This window comes from Meriones unguiculatus, chromosome 6, assembly GCF_030254825.1.
Source record: "Meriones unguiculatus strain TT.TT164.6M chromosome 6, Bangor_MerUng_6.1, whole genome shotgun sequence".
Lineage (NCBI taxonomy): Eukaryota > Metazoa > Chordata > Mammalia > Rodentia > Muridae > Meriones > Meriones unguiculatus.
Genome location: NC_083354.1, coordinates 43,279,793 through 43,297,202, shown reverse-complemented (window position 1 = coordinate 43,297,202; position 17,410 = coordinate 43,279,793). Strand labels below are relative to the sequence as shown.

General features: G+C 53.3%; 1 protein-coding gene across 6 annotated transcripts; it reads left to right on the top strand.

The window, feature by feature from the left end:
- Positions 1 to 1,869: 1,869 nt before the first annotated feature.
- Positions 1,870 to 17,129, top strand: Mst1r (macrophage stimulating 1 receptor). 6 transcript variants are annotated; one of them, XM_060385298.1, is made up of 20 exons: positions 1,872 to 4,899; positions 8,051 to 8,239; positions 8,323 to 8,451; positions 8,609 to 8,779; positions 9,117 to 9,277; positions 10,025 to 10,190; positions 10,297 to 10,433; positions 10,983 to 11,144; positions 11,229 to 11,322; positions 11,465 to 11,677; positions 11,755 to 11,901; positions 11,980 to 12,145; positions 12,284 to 12,385; positions 12,482 to 12,646; positions 12,996 to 13,076; positions 13,254 to 13,435; positions 13,517 to 13,626; positions 13,888 to 14,053; positions 14,402 to 14,538; positions 16,560 to 17,129. In XM_060385298.1, the coding sequence occupies exons 1-20, from the start codon at positions 3,655 to 3,657 to the stop codon at positions 16,816 to 16,818; spliced, it is 4,182 nt and encodes a 1,393-aa protein (XP_060241281.1). In that variant the 5' UTR covers positions 1,872 to 3,654; the 3' UTR covers positions 16,819 to 17,129. The 6 variants fall into 6 exon arrangements, with proteins under 6 accessions (XP_021518132.1, XP_021518141.1, XP_060241281.1 ...); XM_021662474.2 differs by having other exon boundaries at positions 11,462 to 11,677; XM_021662457.2 differs by having other exon boundaries at positions 1,870 to 4,899; positions 11,462 to 11,677; positions 12,284 to 12,646.
- The last annotated feature ends 281 nt before the right edge of the window (positions 17,130 to 17,410 follow it).

Sequence of the window (17,410 nt, the reverse complement as noted above, 5' to 3'; positions counted from 1 at the left end):
TTGGGCAGGATCAAAGTCAGTGTCTCTACAGCCACAGGCCTCTGGGAACAACGCTTAGGCCCTCCCATAAAGTGTTGCCTGCCTTAGTCCCTGCATCTCCGTCAGTCAGTTCATCAGAGCGGCCCCCCCAAAGTGAGCCGAAGGAAGCCCACTTGATCTCTAGAGCCTCTAGGGGTAAATCTGCTTTAATAAGGTCACTAGAAATGCTGCTGTCTTTAGTCACCCTGTTCCTCAGCCTGTCCTACTGTGGACACTCCTAAGAGGCTCAATAGTAAAGGACTAGTTCCATTCCCTCTGCCATAATACCTCTCTGGGCAACCTAGGTAATAATACAGAAGGCCTCCAGATTGCTGGGGAGTGGGGCTCCTCTCCTGGTCCTGCTACAACCTAAACATCTCATTGATCCGAGGAACAAAAGGCCTAACGAAAGAGAAAATTGTCCAATGAATGCGGCCTTCTGGCTGTCAGAATCCCCTCCATGCAGCCTCTGAGAGCAGAGGGGCCATAATTATTTTTGCCACTGAAACCACAGGAGAGGACATATATACATTAACAGGGGCCGTGTTAAGATGCGCCGTGACTTCCTTGGCAGTGTAACCGCTGTTACTGCTTTCAAGCTAGATCTCCTTAGGATTAAGGCAGGGCGCCTTCCCAGATCCCTAAGACCCTCAGAAGCACCCTGCACACATCAGATTCCAGGCCCCAGGTCCCTTTCCTACCTATTTTGTGCTTTTTTTCCCCCCCACTTGCTCCTGACCGGGAAAGTCAGATCAACCCTTTGGGACCAGGGTGATGCAAAGCTCAACAGTTAGGTGACCCTTAACTGCTTCTGGTAGCCACTCTAGACCTCTGTAGGTCAGCTTCCATTCTGCTCAGGGACAGGGAGAGAAGGTCACAGGTAAGCCTGTGTGGCTAGGACAGTAGGCATCTTAAGTGTGGAGTGTGACCTATTTGGAGGTCAAGACTGAGATGACAGGCAAAGAAAGGAGGTGTTCCTAATAGAGGCACCAACATTTGCAAAGAACCTGATATAACTGCTCTGCAGTGAAGCCGGCGGAGCTGAGGGATTTTCCGCCTCCAGATAAAAATACAGCGGGAGAGTCACTTAGAGCTGCAGGCCGATGTAGTTAGAGACCCCTGGTTTCACTAACGTGGTTTCTGTGTTGGAGAAGGAGACTAGGCCTAACCTTCTGAAGTCTTCAGAGAGGCCTGAGCCCCTGCATGGCAAAGTGGCTGGCATTCCTGAGTTGCATGATGCCAGAGCCAGTCATTAACTAAGTCATAAACCAGCAATAGGCCAAACCCAGTGAGTTTACCTTAGGGAAGTGCAGGGAGCATGCCCAGCTTGAAGCTCCTGCAGAACCCACAGATGAAAAGCAACACAGGGGTTCTCCCGTGGACCCCACAGTTGAGAAACAAATGTACCCCAAATGGAGCTTTGTCGGGGGGGCAGTCACCATCATGGCCACGTGGTGGCAGCAGAGAACCAACTAATGGCTGCTCCCACCTCCAACCGGTGTGGGTAAGGCCATCCAAAGGGGCTTCTGAAGTCTACCCTCAGTACCCAGAAATGTCTCCTGGCAGAACAGCATTCACAAGAGCCCCTGTATGGACACTGTGTGGAGAGGATTTCTGTTTTTCTCTGCATGACCATCTTTAGACATGTTGACCATGGAACGCTGGAAGGGTGCCATGGTTTGCGTTATATATTTATTCATTTCTGGGCCAGTTCTACTTAGGAAAAGGAGCACCTTTTATGTTGTCTTGGGCATATTCTCTATCCGCTGGGTGTGGTGGCTCCCCGGGCCATTTCCTGTCAGTTACCAGGTACTCAAGAACTTCAACCGAGAAGGAGGGACAGTCCTACCCTGGGGATGGAGGAAGGGCATGAATTCACTGTGTTGGGGTGTGTATACCCCAAGTTCTTAATGGTTCATGATATCCAGCCACCAGCGCTGGATATAAAAGGCTTTCTAACACTAGCCTGTGGCAGATGCATCTCATAGGGAAGATTAGCATGGCCCCTGAGCGAGGATGACATGCAAATTTGTGGTGGTCCGTATTTTTTGATGATTTTAAATGATGCTTTAGAAAGTTTTGTTGTTGTTGTTGCTGTTTTTGTTTTTGTTGTTTTAAAGTTGAGCGTGGTAGTAAAAGCCTTTAATCCCAGCACTTGCGAGGCAGAGGCAGGTGGATCTCTGAGTTCGAGGCCAGCCTGGTCTACAAAGGTTCAGGTCTACAAAGGTCAGCCAGGGCTGCACAGAGAAACCCTGTCTCAGAAAACAAAACAAAACAAAATGAACAAAAAAGGCGTCCTAGGGTAATACCATCCCAATTACGAAAGGGTGAAAGGGAGAGGAAGCACCCAGCAAGGCCGTGTTAGAAAGGGGAGGCAGGTGGGAGGGCTGTCCTGGGTGGGGAGTAGAAGAGGTAGAGTTTCCCAGGCTCCTCCCTCCCCAGCTCCCTTATCCTCAGCTACCCTGGGACTCACCCAGCCTATAGCTGCCTTGTGAAGAGCACTCTAGACTCTAGATCAGGTTCACTGAGCTAAGGAAGCTGTCAGGCCAAGAACACCGCTCCCTGCCCCATCGAGAAAGAGCACATGCCAAGGGACAGCAACTGAGGCCCAGGTGAGAGAGAAGGCAAAGCAAAATGGGCTGCACCTTGTGGAAAGAGGACTCCTTACCCCAACCAACCAGAACCACATTCTCCGTCAGAGACTGAGTCCACAAAATACGGCTCAGAGCAGACCAGAGGTGCCCTGGAAGCCATACCTCCCCCATATCAGGGTCCTAGGGGAGACTCATTTACCACCATCACACTGAGGCCACAGTGACAGGATCAAAGCGAGAAGGCCAGGTTTTTATATCCAGCCAGCAGGAGCCAGACTCCATTAACCCTTTATGGCTCTGGGCAGATGGGGTAGGACACAAGATACCTTCCTCTGACACTGCTCAAAATAGGCACATGGGACAGTGGTCCCTGACCAAGGAAGGTATGTCCCGTGGTAATCCTTTCTGGAGGCCTACACGTCGCTCTGTCTTGTGCATTCTTGTCTCAGTTCCCCACATGGTGAGAACTGGTGTCTGAGGGCCATGGGGAAGAGAGGAGCCAGATTGTCCTGCACCATTCTCACCTCAACCAGGTGAGTGGTAGGGGAATAGGATGATTCAGGAATAAATGCTCCGTCCCAGGCCACTCCACTCACACCCACCCACAGACCTCTGAGAAACACACATCCAAGAGAGGATATGGGAGACAGACTTTTTCTCAGGGCTAGAAAGAGTCAGTGCTGGAAAGAGAGCAGGGCCTTCAACAGGGCTCCGCCCCTAACCCCGCCCTTAGCCCGGCCGCACCCAGGGGGCCCAGAGTCCTTCGACTTTGAGCCCAGCAGCTGTGGCGACGTCAGCTAGAAGCAGCAGCCCAGGCCCCAGGTGAGGTGGTCCTGCCATTGCCCTGCCTTCGGGTAAACAGCCAGGTGCTCCACCACAGGGCTGGGAGGAAAGATTGGGTTTGCCAGGGACCAGGGCAGGGAGTCAGCTGCCCAGGGGCTTTCAGTACCGCTGCTTAACGCTGGTTTCAGCTCCGACCTGAGTCTGGTTGGGTGAAGTCCTGAATCTTTTGGAACTCCAGACGTTGCCCAGCTCAGTCTCAATGGGGCTGCTCCTGCCGCTGCTACAGCCCATTCTACTGCTAATGATTCTTTTGTGGCTGCCGCCGACATCCCCCAACCTGGCCTGGCAGTGCCCACGAACACCCTTCGCAGCATCCAGAGACTTCAATGTGAAGTACGAGGTCCCCAGCTTCTCCGCAGGGGGCCGGGTACAGGCCACGGCAGCCTACGAGGACAGTGAAGAGGGGGGTGCGGTGTTTGTGGCCACACGCAATCGCCTGCACGTGCTTGGGCCTGACCTGCAGTACCTAGAGAGCCTGACCACTGGGCCTGTCGGGGACCCTGGCTGCCAGACTTGTGCGAGCTGTGGTCCAGGCCCTCACGGACCACCAAACGACACAGACACTGTAGTGCTGGTGATGGAGCCGGGTTTGCCCGCCCTGGTCAGCTGTGGCTCAACCCTGCAGGGCCGCTGCTTCCTGCATGAACTGGAGCCTCGGGGGAAAGCCCTGCACTTAGCAGCACCAGCCTGCCTCTTCTCAGCAAGCAACAACCGGCCTGAGGCCTGCCCGGACTGTGTGGCTAGCCCCCTGGGCACTCGTGTGACCGTGGTTGAGCAGGGCCATGCCTCCTACTTCTATGTGGCATCTTCCCTGGACCCGGAGTTGGCTGCCAGGTTTAGCCCACGCTCAGTGTCCGTCCGTCGCCTAAAGGCCGATGCTTCCGGATTCCAACCAGGTTTTCCTTCGCTGTCTGTGCTGCCCAAACATCTGTCCTCCTACCTTATCAAATACGTGCACAGCTTCCGCTCAGGAGACTTTGTCTACTTTCTGACCGTGCAACCTATCAGCGTGACAAGCCCTCCCGGTGCCCTGCAAACACGTCTGGCCCGGCTCAGCGCTGTAGAGCCAGAGATCGGCGGCTACCGGGAGCTGGTCTTAGACTGTCAGTTTGCACCTAAACGCCGGCGGCGGCGGCGTGGAGCTGTCCAGGAGAGCACACACTCCTACCCGGTGCTTCAGGCAGCCCACTCTGCTCCAGTGGATGCCAAACTGGCTATGGAGCTGAGCATCCCAGAGGGCCAGGAAGTGCTGTTTGGGGTCTTTGTGGCTATCAAGGATGGTAGCTCTGGCACGGGTCCCAACTCTGTTGTCTGTGCCTTCCCCATTTACCAGCTGGACACCCTGATTGAAAAGGGTGTGGAATTCTGTTGTGACTCTTCAAGTTCTCCTCCTGTCTCGAGAGGCCTTGACTTCTTCCAGACACCCAGTTTTTGTCCTAATCCGGTGAGCAGAAAGAGCGGGCCCCTGACCTGTGAGTACCCTGAGGAGCTGAAAGCAGGCCGTTTCCTTGCTGTCTCTGAGTGGGTGGGAGAAGGCAGGCAGAAAAAGACATCCAGCATGAGGCTGACGTCTATTGCTGCCTCATTTTGCTGTCACCCTTCCTGCCATCTGATTTTTTTTTTAAAGGTAGTTTCTCTGGTTGTGTGAAGAAGGGCTTACATCATAGCTACCTTACCAGCAACAACTTGCAAACTCCAGGTCAAACGATAGGCATCTCCTCCGATCTGCCCCCCCTCACCTCTACCCTCAGGGACACAGAGCAAAATATATACAAAAGCAAAAACACATGGGTGGATGGCTCACAAGCACAGATTCACAACTGCTTGCCAACATAGTTTCACTTTACTGTGAAGGCACTGTTTAGCTCTGCTTTCCAAAGACAGGGAAGGGTTGCCAGAGAACCCCTACCCCCACCCCATCAGGTTCCAGGGAGTTCTGGAAGTTGGGGGGCTTGCTAGGGAGCATGCGTGATTCACTAACCCGTTCTCCAAAGGGTCCTTACAGGAAAATCTGGGACACAGTGGGAAGCCCCACCCCAGTCTTGTGTAAGCAACGATAAGTTTCTGAGGATGAGTAAAGGCGGAGGAGGGCCTGGTTGAAATTGGTCCACCCTGGGCTTTCTGTCACTGTAGCCAAGCCTTGCCCCAGACAGGAGGCCTCAGATCTGGTTGTATCATGTCAGGGAGGAAAAACAGAACAGAAGAAACAAACATTCCATTTTGTTTCCACAGGATGTCTTTAAAATGCTACCTTGAGGGGCTAGGGGTTTAACTTAGCGGCTTAGGGGACTTGAGGCTTGGGTTTGAGGGCCAAACAAAACAAACAAACAAACAAACAAAAAAGCAGAAATGCTACCTTGAGGACAAAATGAAAACTTACTCCTTGAAGACTACTGAGAGATTAGGGGGAGAAGGTTGACTGGAGCGTTGAATGAATGACCTTCTATCAATCTAGCCCACAGTCACACCCTTCGAGGCTCTGGCCACCCAGTGCCCTTGGCTCTGTTTGCCCCTCCCCCTACTCCTTTTGGCCATACTAGGAATTGGGGGCAGCCCCGGGGCTCCTCATCTGCTAGCTAAATGCTCTACCACTGAGCTATTTCCCCAGGCCCCTCCTCTCCCTTTATAATTTTTATAATTATAAAATCTCCCTTTTTAATTTTGGAAAAGAGTCTCACTGAAGTTGCCCGGGGCTGGCTTTGAGCTCATCCTCTAAACCCAATCAGTTCTTGAACTTGTAATCCTCCTGCTTCAGTGCCTGGCAGTGGCTGTGATACTCTTGACTGATTCATCTTAAGGTTCTTTGAATGCCCCAGAGGTGTTGAATTCACACCCCAGTGCCAGAGGAAGCGGTCACTTTTCCTTAGGACTTGAACCAAATCCAGGGCCTCATATGTGCTAAGCCTCTACCATGGGTTACATCTTCAGTCTTTGTTTATTTGGTTGTTTTCTCTATTTCTTTCTTTTCAACATGATTTGCCATGTAGCCAAAGCTGGCCTTGAATACATTGTGTAGCTCAGGTTGGCCTTGAATTCAAGATTTTCCTGCTTTCCTCTCTCAAATGCTTGTATTGCAAGCATTCACCACCAGGCCTGGTGCAAATTTCTTTCTTTCCTTCTTTCTTTTTATTGTGAGAGATTGAACTCAGGGCCTTGAACACATTAGGCAAGTGTTCTGCTGCTGAGCAACATCCTTAGCCTGGGAATGGGGGCATCTTTAGCCTCTCTCCCTCGGCCAAGTACATCTAGGTTGGGAAACCCTGGCAGTAAGAACTTTTTGTCTGAACCTAGGTGGGAAATCAGAACCTCTCCCAACTTAACTAGTGGTCAGTGGGTCACGGCTGCCTAGTGCCAGGCACCAGGAGAACTAATCTTGGGCCCTGCTTATAGGCTCTAAGTATGGCAGTACGCCAGGCTCTGAAGATATGCAAATCTGTGTTTGTCCAATGAGATTAAGTATGCCACTGCTCCAGTACCGGCCACTGTGTACTCAGAATGGTTGATCTAAAGACTAGCGCCCGCCTACACCAGATCAGGTCGGGTGTGAAACATCTCTGGGGAGTGGCACACTTAAGGCAAGTGTTTTCTGGGCTGAGGATCTTGGTCAATCCTAGGATCCAAATCTAAGACCCTAGGACTTGGAGGCAAGCAAACCCGAGTGTGAGTGTGTCCTTACCTGAGTTAGGGCCTCTTTTTAGCACCAGAGCCCCACCTGTGCCTGAGTCATGGGGAAAACACCTGGCAAGCTTCCGGCTAGGGCCAGGCCCCTTCTCAAGTGATGACAAAGTACCAGTCCCCACCCAAGCAGGATATAGACCCAATTCGGGTGGGGTGTCTAGACTTGCCCTTCCTCCTCCCCCTCCCTGGTCCTGCTTATCACTGAGGTCCAGGAATGGGTTAAATCTGTGTGAACTAAAGGAACTCTGTGAACACCTAGGGCTCTCTCATGGCCCTTCCAGCTCCTCTAACCCAGCCCCAATGTCTTAAATACAGACATTGGCTTCCTACTTTCTAAGGACCATTCACAATCCTATCCTAAGAATTTACAGTCCCCAACACCTCCCAGCTAGGAGCAGGGGAGAGGTTTTTGATTCTTTTTTTTTTTTTTTTTTTTTTTTTTTTGTACCTGAGGGAGGTGAGAACCTATCCTATGGAGGTGCCAACCTTGGGAAGCTGCTCTGCCTCAGAATACAGTCCCCTATACAAATCAGGAAGCTGAAGCCCAGAAGGGACTTTTGCCAAGATGCACGCACAGGGGCAGGGTGGAGCCAGCAGGGGGCGTGAGAGTTCTCTGCATCTTGAGAGGCTTTGGGGCCTTGGATAAATGAATGGCTGTGAGGATGGGCTGGTCTCCAGAATGCACAAAGCAGGGTAAGGCAGGGAGTATGGGATCTGGCTTTCTAGACTGGGTCCCCTTTCTTTCCTGCCCTTGCTACGAGCATGGTGTTTGTGGAAAAGGGGAGGGCTCTGGGCCTCCTGTAGTCGAGCAAGGGGAAGGATGGCAGTTTGGCGTTGCTGTAATTACTGATAAAACCTTCAAAGAATCAGTGCGCAGGCCTGAACCCCGACCCTTTCTCTTCCTCGCCTCTCCCCAGCCTGGCATAGAGGCCTCCGGCCCCAGCTTCCAGTGCCACTACTATCCTTTGCGTGTCACCGGTACGTTCTCACGTGTGGACCTATTCAATGGACTGTTAGGATCAGTGAAGGTCACTGCACTGCACGTGACACGCCTTGGCAATGTTACGGTGGCCCACATGGGCACTGCAGATGGGCGTATCCTCCAGGTAGGTCCTTTACCCCATAATCACCTGGTTCTGCACTCCTGCCCCCTGCCCCTGCTATTTTTCTCACAGCTGACCTGCCACAGGTGGAGATAGCCAGGTCACTCAACTACTTGCTGTATGTGTCCAACTTCTCCCTGGGCAGCAGTGGGCAGCCTGTTCAGCGGGACGTCAGCCGCCTTGGGAATGACCTACTTTTTGCCTCCGGGGACCAGGTAAGGTGTGCAGGGTCAGCACTTAGGGTTCAGGTATTGGGAGCCCTGAGAGGCGTTGTTACTCAGACCTTTCCTAATATACAAAGGGATCAGAAGGGCCAGTGGGGCCCAAGTCCCACCTTTAGCCATCCCCGAGCCACCTATTTGTCACTCCAAGGTCTTCAAGGTACCTATCCAGGGCCCTGGCTGCCGTCATTTCCTCACCTGTTGGCGTTGCCTGAGAGCACAGCGCTTCATGGGATGTGGCTGGTGTGGGGACAGGTGTGGCCGGCAGAAGGAGTGTCCTGACTCCTGGCAACAGGACCACTGTCCACCTGAGATCACTGAGGTACAGCTTCCCCAGCTGGGCACAGCTAACAGTGGGACAAGCAGGGCCAGGGTGGAGGGTCCAAAAATCCTGATCATTTTCCTCAGGCCCGAAATGCCCACAATTGAAGGTATTCTTGTTAGATGAGGTGAGGGGAGTGGGGAGGTGGGGAGGTGGAGGGTAGGGGGATAGGAGGGTGGCACATGGAAGACTTGGGACGTAGGAAAAAGTCTGAAGAGGACTAGCAAGTGACCCGGAATGGCTGGAATGTGAGATAGGCAAGGGAATCTTGGGGAAACAGGGAGGGCTGAGCGAGTCTAATTCCTCACAAAAACTTGGGCTGATCTCTCCACTTCAGTTCTATCCTCACAGTGGGCCGCTAAGGGGCAGAACAAGGCTTACCCTGTGCGGCTCCAACTTCTACCTGAGGCCTGAGGTTGTGGTATCTGAGAGAACACACCAGATCACCGTGGGCCAAAGTCCCTGCCGACCGCTGCCTAAGGACTCTGCAAGCCATAGGTATAACTTGGTCCCTGCCTTCCTTATGATGAGAGTGACCAAGCAACCCCTTATGTGTGAGATCCTGTTCTGTGAAGGGTGCAGGACAAACTATATTGGCCCTGGTGTCTTAATAAGATTTTTTCCTTTTTTTTTTCTTATAGATTTATTTATTATTTATACAGTTTTCTGCACTGCATAGGAGGACATCAGATCTCATTATAGATGGTTGTGAGCCACCATGTAGTTGCTGGGCATTGAACTCAGGACCTCTGGAAGAGCACCCAGTGCTCTTAACCTCTGAGCCATCTCTCTAGCCCTGGCCCTGGCTTCTTGTGTCTGAGATATCTCTGTTCCTTTTTTTTTTTTTTCCTTTTAGATTTATTCATTTTTATTTGTGTTGGTGTTCTGCCTGTCTGTGCCAGATCCTCTGGAAATGGAGCTAGAGAAAGTTGTGAGCTGCCATGTGGGTGCTGAGGATTGAACTCAGGTCCTTTGGAAGAGCAGCCAGTGCTCTTAAGCACTGAGCCATCTCTCCAGCCCTCTCTGTCCGTTTTTGAGCCTGCATGTGCCCTACTTGTCTAACTTTGGACTACGCAAGGTTAGTCCCTCCACTCAATCCTGTATGCCTTCAAAAAAAAAAAAAAAAAAAGGCATGGGTAGAGATGCTACTCGGAGGTTCAGAGAAGCCCCGTGACTTAAGCCAGGCACGCAGTCAGCCCTATGTGATACCTGACTGACCTCACGGTGCCCTTCCTGGTGTCCCAGGACAGTGTTCCACAAGGAATTTGTAGAGGAACTTGAATGTGAGCTGGAGCCTCTGATCAGCCAGGCAGCGGAGACTACGAACGTCAGCCTCCTCATCACTAACATGGCGGCAGGCAAGCACTTCCGAGTGGAGGGCCTCTCGGTGCGGGAAGGCTTCTCTTTCATGGTGAGGCCACATTGCCTAGTCTCCACCCTTGGTCAGTGGGTGGTACAAGAGCAATGGACTTGGAATGAAAGGTTTGTTTCAGCAGAGCCATTTCCAAATCTTTTAGGAGCCAGTGCTGACATCAGTAAAACCCAACTTTGGCCCACGGGCTGGCGGCACTTACCTCACCCTTCAAGGTCAGAGCCTGTCTGTGGGCACCAGCAGAGTCGTGCTGGTCAATGGAACTCAGTGCCAGCTGGAACAGTAAGTGTCATCAGGTAAAATCGTGGGAGGCCACAGGACCCTACCCTTGTGAGGCTCCAAGTGCTCTCTGCATCCTGAGTTGGCCTGGCATTTGAGGGAACCTATCAGGTTCTTCCCTGCTGCTGCCTAAGGTCACCTCAAGTCTGAGGTACGGCATAGTCCCCGCCTTTCCTATCCCTGACGGGGACAACCAAGCAGCCCTTCCTTTTGAGACCCTTCCCTGTTCCCACCCAAGGAGTCTCACCCGCTGGGTACCTAGTTACTGCCAGGGTGGAGAGAAGAGGCAGCGTAGAGACCAGTTCCAAGGAGGATCTGCTGTCTCTTCCCAGAGACGAGAGAGCCCGCCACAGAGGCCACTGTCTCCAGCCAAGAGTACAGGAATTTGTTCCTTCCCTGCCTTCTGGAAAGTCTGACCGGGGCCATTCTATCTCCACACCTAAGGAGTGTAGATGGGTGGGAAAGACAGCAGAGGAACTAGATGGGATCAGGGAGCCCTGGAGGAAGTCAACATGCTCATCATAAGGAGTGCCAAATCCCTCCTTCCTGCAGGGTGAGTGAGGAGCAGATTATATGTGTCACACCTCCTGGAGCCGGCCCAGCCAGGGTCCCCCTTCATCTGCAGATAGGGGGTGCTGAGGTGCCAGGCTCCTGGGCCTTCCATTACAAGGAAGACCCTGTTGTGCTGGACATCAGTCCCAACTGTGGCTACAGGTAAGTGCCATCTCCTTGACTGCTTTGGCCTCCAGGAAGCGAGAGAGGCAGCTCCCTAACCCACCACCCTACCCTTCTCCACAGTGGCTCCCATGTCACGATCCATGGCCAACATCTGACTTCAGCATGGCACCTAACACTGTTATTCCATGATGGACATAGCACAGTGGAGAACAGGGTGAGCAGAGAGGGTGGTGGCCAGGAGGGAGGAAGGCTGGACCAGTCCCCCGACGTCCAGCTTCACCTCCCAGCGGGCTGAGGAGGCGGGAGCAGTCAAGGGTTGGCCATTTGCCTAACTACCTTCACATGGGTCTCAGCAGTGTGCAGGGCAGTTTCTGGAACAGCAGCGTCAGTGCCGCCTGCCTGAATATGTGGTCCGAAACCCTCAGGGGTGGGCAACAGGGAATCTAAGCGTCTGGGGGGATGGAGCAGCTGGCTTCACGCTGCCTGGTTTTCGCTTCCTGCCCCCACCCAGTCCACCCAGAGCTGGCCTGGCCCCGCTGAAGCCTGAAGAGCATTCAGTTAAGGTTGAGGTAGGTATGAAGGAAGGGGGAGGCTGGGGGAGAGACAGAGTCCAGCCCCTGGCTGATCAGGAGGACTGTCTCCGCAGTATATCGGGCTGGGTGCTGTAGCGGACTGCGTGACTGTGAACGTGACCGTGGGTGGTGAGAGCTGCCAACACGAGCTCCGAGGGGACGTGGTGGTCTGCCCCCTGCCCCCCTCCCTGCAACTTGGCAAGGACGGTGTCCCGCTGCAGGTAGGTGACACGCCGGCCCTCTTGGAAAACCGTGAGCTGAGGGTCTGCCATCCGGCCTACACTGCCATCTGCTTTCAGGTCTGCGTAGGTGGCGAGTGTCACATCCTGGGCCAAGTGGTTCAGTTGGGCCCAGGCAGGACCTCACAGCGCACGCTCCTTGTTGCTCTTTTGGCACTGATCCTGCTTGTGGCTGCACTGGCCATTGCGCTGATCTTCAACTCCAGGAGACGGAAAAAGCAGCTAGGTGAGCTCCCTCCATTCGTCTAGACCCGGCCTTCCATAGACTCCCCCAAACAGGAGCGTCATCAATCTCCACAAGTCCTCACTGGGACTTGGTGACCAAGAGCTTGGAGAGGCTCACCACCACGTGCTCTCTCCACAGTCCTTGCTCCCAACCCGGATGACCTGGCATCCCTGGATCAGTCTCCCAGAGCCATGTCCCTGTCCATATTCCGTTCCGGCTCTGACTACAGAAGTGGCCTTGGTGAGGCTGTGGGAGGCACTAGAAGCCAGGGCTTGCCCCTCCCCACAAGCTTTCACTCCCTCTCCCCAACAACACCCTCTGACGTTGATGGTCCAGCTTCCAGCACCCCGAGCCATGGAGAACCTTCAGATGGTGTCCCACTGCTGCGCACAGAGTCCATCCGGCTCAAGGATCTGAACAGGATGCTCCTGGCCGAGGTTAAGGATGTGCTGATTCCCCATGAGCGAGTAGTCATCCACAGTGACCAAGTCATCGGCAAAGGTATGGGGGCTAGATCAGGAGGTGGGGCGGGGGCAGAGAAGGAGTCTTGGCATTGACATGTGCTTTCAAGAGACAACTGGAATAGGCCACACTGCACTGGCCTACTCGCTGTGTGACCTTGGGGCCTCCATGGTCATCTTTGCAACAAGGTTTTGGAGAATTTGCTCCTCCGTGGCTTCTGGTGTGGATAAGTGGCCATGGGAGGACTGTAAATGGCTCCACCATTGTGTGGCTGCTGCTTGCTTTTAATGTCATGCTGGCCAGTCTGGGGCTCTGAGGTTGCTCGCTATAGAGGGCACGCTGCGAGTCTGGGCACCACGGTCCCTCTTTACCACCTCACTCTTTCTAGGTCACTTTGGTGTCGTCTACCATGGAGAATATACAGACGAGGCCCAGAACCAGATCCACTGTGCCATCAAGTCCCTGAGTCGTAAGTGAGGAATAGGCTGTGTGGGTAGAAGGGAGACCTCAGGCTGAGAAGCCCTTTGTTCCTGCTATGCCGCCACTTTATTAAGTGAACCTAGAGAGAAAGCTTCCCCCCCATTGTCTCCATCCGATCCTTGTAAAGGACCTTCTTGCTCCTGGCCTGACCTGTGCTAATCTCTAGGCATCACAGAGGTTCAGGAGGTGGAAGCTTTCCTGCGGGAGGGGCTGCTCATGCGTGGCCTACATCACCCAAACATTCTGGCTCTCATCGGTATCGTGGTACCCCCAGAGGGGCTTCCCCGGGTGCTGCTGCCTTACATGCGCCACGGAGACCTGCTTCGTTTCATCCGCTCTCCTGAGAGGGTCAGTGGTCAGCGTCCTGGGGGGGAGGTGTCAGCTGGCACCCACTCTTGCCTGTACTCACTAGTCTCCTTGTGTCCTCAGAACCCCACTGTGAAGGACCTCATCAGCTTTGGCCTGCAGGTAGCCTGTGGCATGGAGTACCTGGCTGAGCAGAAGTTTGTGCACAGAGACCTGGCTGCCAGGAACTGCATGTGAGTGGCGGGGGTGAAACAAAGGGTCAGGTTATGAGGATATGGAGCTGCTAAAGGCCACCTCAGGAGAGGACGCAGTCCAGCCTTTGCTCTGCTGCCCTCTGCGGCACTGTCTGTCTGCCCAGGGGTTCTTAAGGCCTTTGAAGGGCTTGGAGCAGGTGGGCACAAGCTCAGGTGGGAGTCAGTTCTTAGGCGACTGCTCTACCACTGAGCTATATCGCCAGCTGGGCCTCAGTTCCACCCGTGGCTGCCTCTCCTCAGGCTGGACGAGTCATTCACAGTCAAGGTGGCTGACTTCGGGCTGGCCCGTGACATCCTCGACAAGGAATACTACAGCGTTCGGCAGCAGCGCCATGCTCGCCTGCCTGTCAAGTGGATGGCACTGGAGAGCCTTCAGACCTACAGATTCACCACCAAGTCTGATGTGGTAAGGGACCCTCCGCTCAAGGTCCGCTTGACCTGTGCGCCTCCTCTGCCTTGCTTCTGCGTGAGCTGAGCGCAGAGACCTCCCAGGTTAGGCAAGTCCCACACCTCAGTTTTTCTTGGGCAAATGTGAAGTGGAATCTGGTGCCTGGCAGGGCAAAAGAAACCGGGGGATTCATTGGTTCTGTATGAACAGGTCAGGGCTTGTAACTCTGAAGCTGTGGGAGACAGAGGAATGAGCTCTAAAAGCAGAGGTGAAGGGTCCCACATTTCCAGTAAAGGACTCTGGGGGACCCACCTGCCCCAAACTTGGGGTGATAGTAGAATCAGTCTCCTCATTTTTCTTCAACAGTGGTCATTCGGTGTGCTGCTGTGGGAGCTGCTAACACGGGGTGCCCCACCATACCCCCATGTCAACCCTTTCGACCTCACTCACTTCCTGGCTCAGGGCCGTCGCCTGCCTCAGCCTGAGTACTGTCCCAATTCATTGTAAGTGTGGAAAGGGGAGCGTGGGGGGCAGGACTGGGCTCTAGAGGTGAAGAGGGGGCCGCAGATGGAAGCCCCTGCCTGGTTTTTTGTTTGACCCTTTGCTCGGCCAGGAAAGGGAGCCTCTCTGGGACTCAGTTTCCTTACCCGTGGACTGGTCCCACCCTCATGCAAAGATCAACTCTAAGAGGCCCTCACAGTTGCCATGGTAACAGCATTCCAACTCAGAGTCTGGGTTGAGGCCAGTGGTTTGGTTTCCCAGATCTCTTTCCCCACCCCACTCCTGCAAAGGGAGAGGGGCTGTTTTCCATTTCTGCCACTCACCTAACCTCAAAGAAAGGTTCAGTTAGCTCCCACACCAGTTCTGCTGCATCCCTCCATCGGGGCTTTTTCACTGCCATTCAGATTCCTCATTCCCAAGGGATGGTGGCAGCTGTGTTATCAGTGCCCGTGGGGTAGGTTTGGCTCCCTAATCAGCAGGCACACCTCAGCTACGCTCAGGTCTGCATGCTTAGAACAGGGAGAACCAGGTCACAGGTGGAGCCGCTGATGACTTCTGTCCCAGGCTGTGCTCCAGAAAGGGTATATGAGTAGCTCTTTCTTACAGCTCTCCCCATCTTGGCCTTGACCTTTCTATTAGGCTTTACTAACGAGTACAGTCTGAAGTGAGGGAATTAACTTCACTGCCCGCCTGCATCTAAGACAGGCTCTCTGAATAGATTAGGGTGGGGATTTCTACGTGGGGGGGGGGCTTCAGTGATAAGTTTAGGGGGGAGAAAGAAACAGGGCCTGTCGGAGGGAGAGGGTAGACCTTATCCTACAGGACCGGTGGGGCGGGGCTGGCCCTTCAGAGTTTTCTGAAATTGAGACCAAGGGGTCAGGTCTCTGTACCAGGCAGGCATTTATCAGTCACTGGTCACAGGCTGTCCCCAGTGAGCAGATGTGAGATTGGACAAGATATGTTCCCTTCTGCATAGAGAAGGCTTAAGCTAAGAACCTTCAACAGGAAACACTGTCGGCCACTGAGGAAATACAGGGGCTCTGCAGAGAGTACTCATCAGGCGGAGTGCCTTTCCTTGATCAGGGCTCCATTTGCTCAGCTGCAAAGTGGGTATTACAGCAACACTCCCCTCAGAGGGTCTGAGACAGGTATGAAGACACTGTGTACAGACACTTAGACGGAAATTGAAGGCAGGGTGACATGGCAAAGCACGCTCTCCGATCCAGCAGGAAAACCTACAGAACCTCAGCTTCAGAACCACTGTGCCACTGGGGTGGCCCCATTCAGGCCCCATTTAACTTCGACCTTTGTGCTGCTGAGGTATTTTTGTTGTTGTTTTTAAGACAGGGTCTCTGTAGGCCTGGCTAGCCTTGAATGCAGGCTAATTCTCCTGCTTCAGCCTTCTAAGCGCTGGGATTGAAGGCATGTTTTACTGCACCTGGTATGTGTTTGTTGGTTTGATTTTGAGACAGGATATCACTATGTAGCTCTGACTATCCTAGAACTCACTGTGTAGACCAGGCTATCCTTAAATCCCTTATGGAGCTAAAGTTGAAATCTTCCTCTACCTCCCAAGTGCTAGAATTGAAGGTGTGGGTCACCATGCCCAACTCTCTTTGCAGGGTTTAACCTTCATTTCATCGCCTGTCTGGGAAAGGTGTGTGATGAGCCTATTAGCCTGTGAGCCTATTAGCCATGTGCTGAGGGTTTCCCAAGTGTCTTTTTACCCTGTGAACTTAAGGCTGATTAGAAAAGGCCATCTGTGGGCAGAATAGTTAAGGAACATACCCAAGATCACACGGATAAGGCCCCGGGGCAGAGTCACTGAAAAGGCTTTACTGCGGAGGCGACTGGACCTCTGCCAGACATCTCAGTGATGAGAAGAACAGGTGCTGTCCCGATGAGGCTCTAGGCCCTGCCATGTGTCTTCATCTCTGTTTTGTCCAACAGGGGTCAGGGATCGGGCTGCCCAGAACCCCTGGGGCAGGAGTACACCCTACACCTGACATCCCTCAATTTACAGGTACCGGGTGATGCTGCAATGCTGGGAGGCTGACCCAGCATCAAGACCCACCTTCAGAGCCCTAGTGATGGAAATAGAGCGGGTCGCGGCCTCACTGCTCGGAGACCACTACGTGCAGCTGTCCGCAGCGTATGTGAACCTAGGCCCCAGCGCCACGGATGATGTGACTATGCTTCCGGAGCAGCCACAGGCTTCACCTCAGCATCACAGGGCCATGTCAAGACCCCGGCCTCTCTCAGAGCCACCTCTGCCCACTTGACCAAAGCCCTAAGTAGGCCACAGGGACTAGACCTGCTGAGAGGCCTCAAGCAGGCCCCAAGCTGCCTCTGGGCTATAACAAGCTGAAGGGCACTGGACCTCCACCTTTTAACTTTCTAGGGCTACTGGAGGTGGGAAACAGGGCCCATTTAAGTCCCTCACTCCTGCATGAGCCAGTGTATTTTTTGTAGCATGTATTTATGGAATGTTTGTTTTGTACCTGTCTGATGAGCAGAGGACTCAGCAATGATCACAGAGATACCACAGTGTAAATCACTAAAAAACAAAATAATAAATGAATATTCAAGCACACATTATGGTACATGCTGTGAAAGAAAGGACGGACACTGAGGGAATGGAGGATTGCTTTAGAGTTGGCTAGAGAGGTGAGAGAAGGCTCCCAGGAGGTGATATTTTGCTGCAGCTTTTATTTTTAAAAATCCATTTTTATTTTATGTGCATTGGTTGTTTTGCCTGCATGTATGTCTATGTGAGGGTGTCAGATCCCCAGGGACTGCAGAGCAGAGGGAAGGTGAACATGCCCAGATGCAGCTTTAGGGCTTTATGGACTGCTGGATGAACCAGGGGGTTAG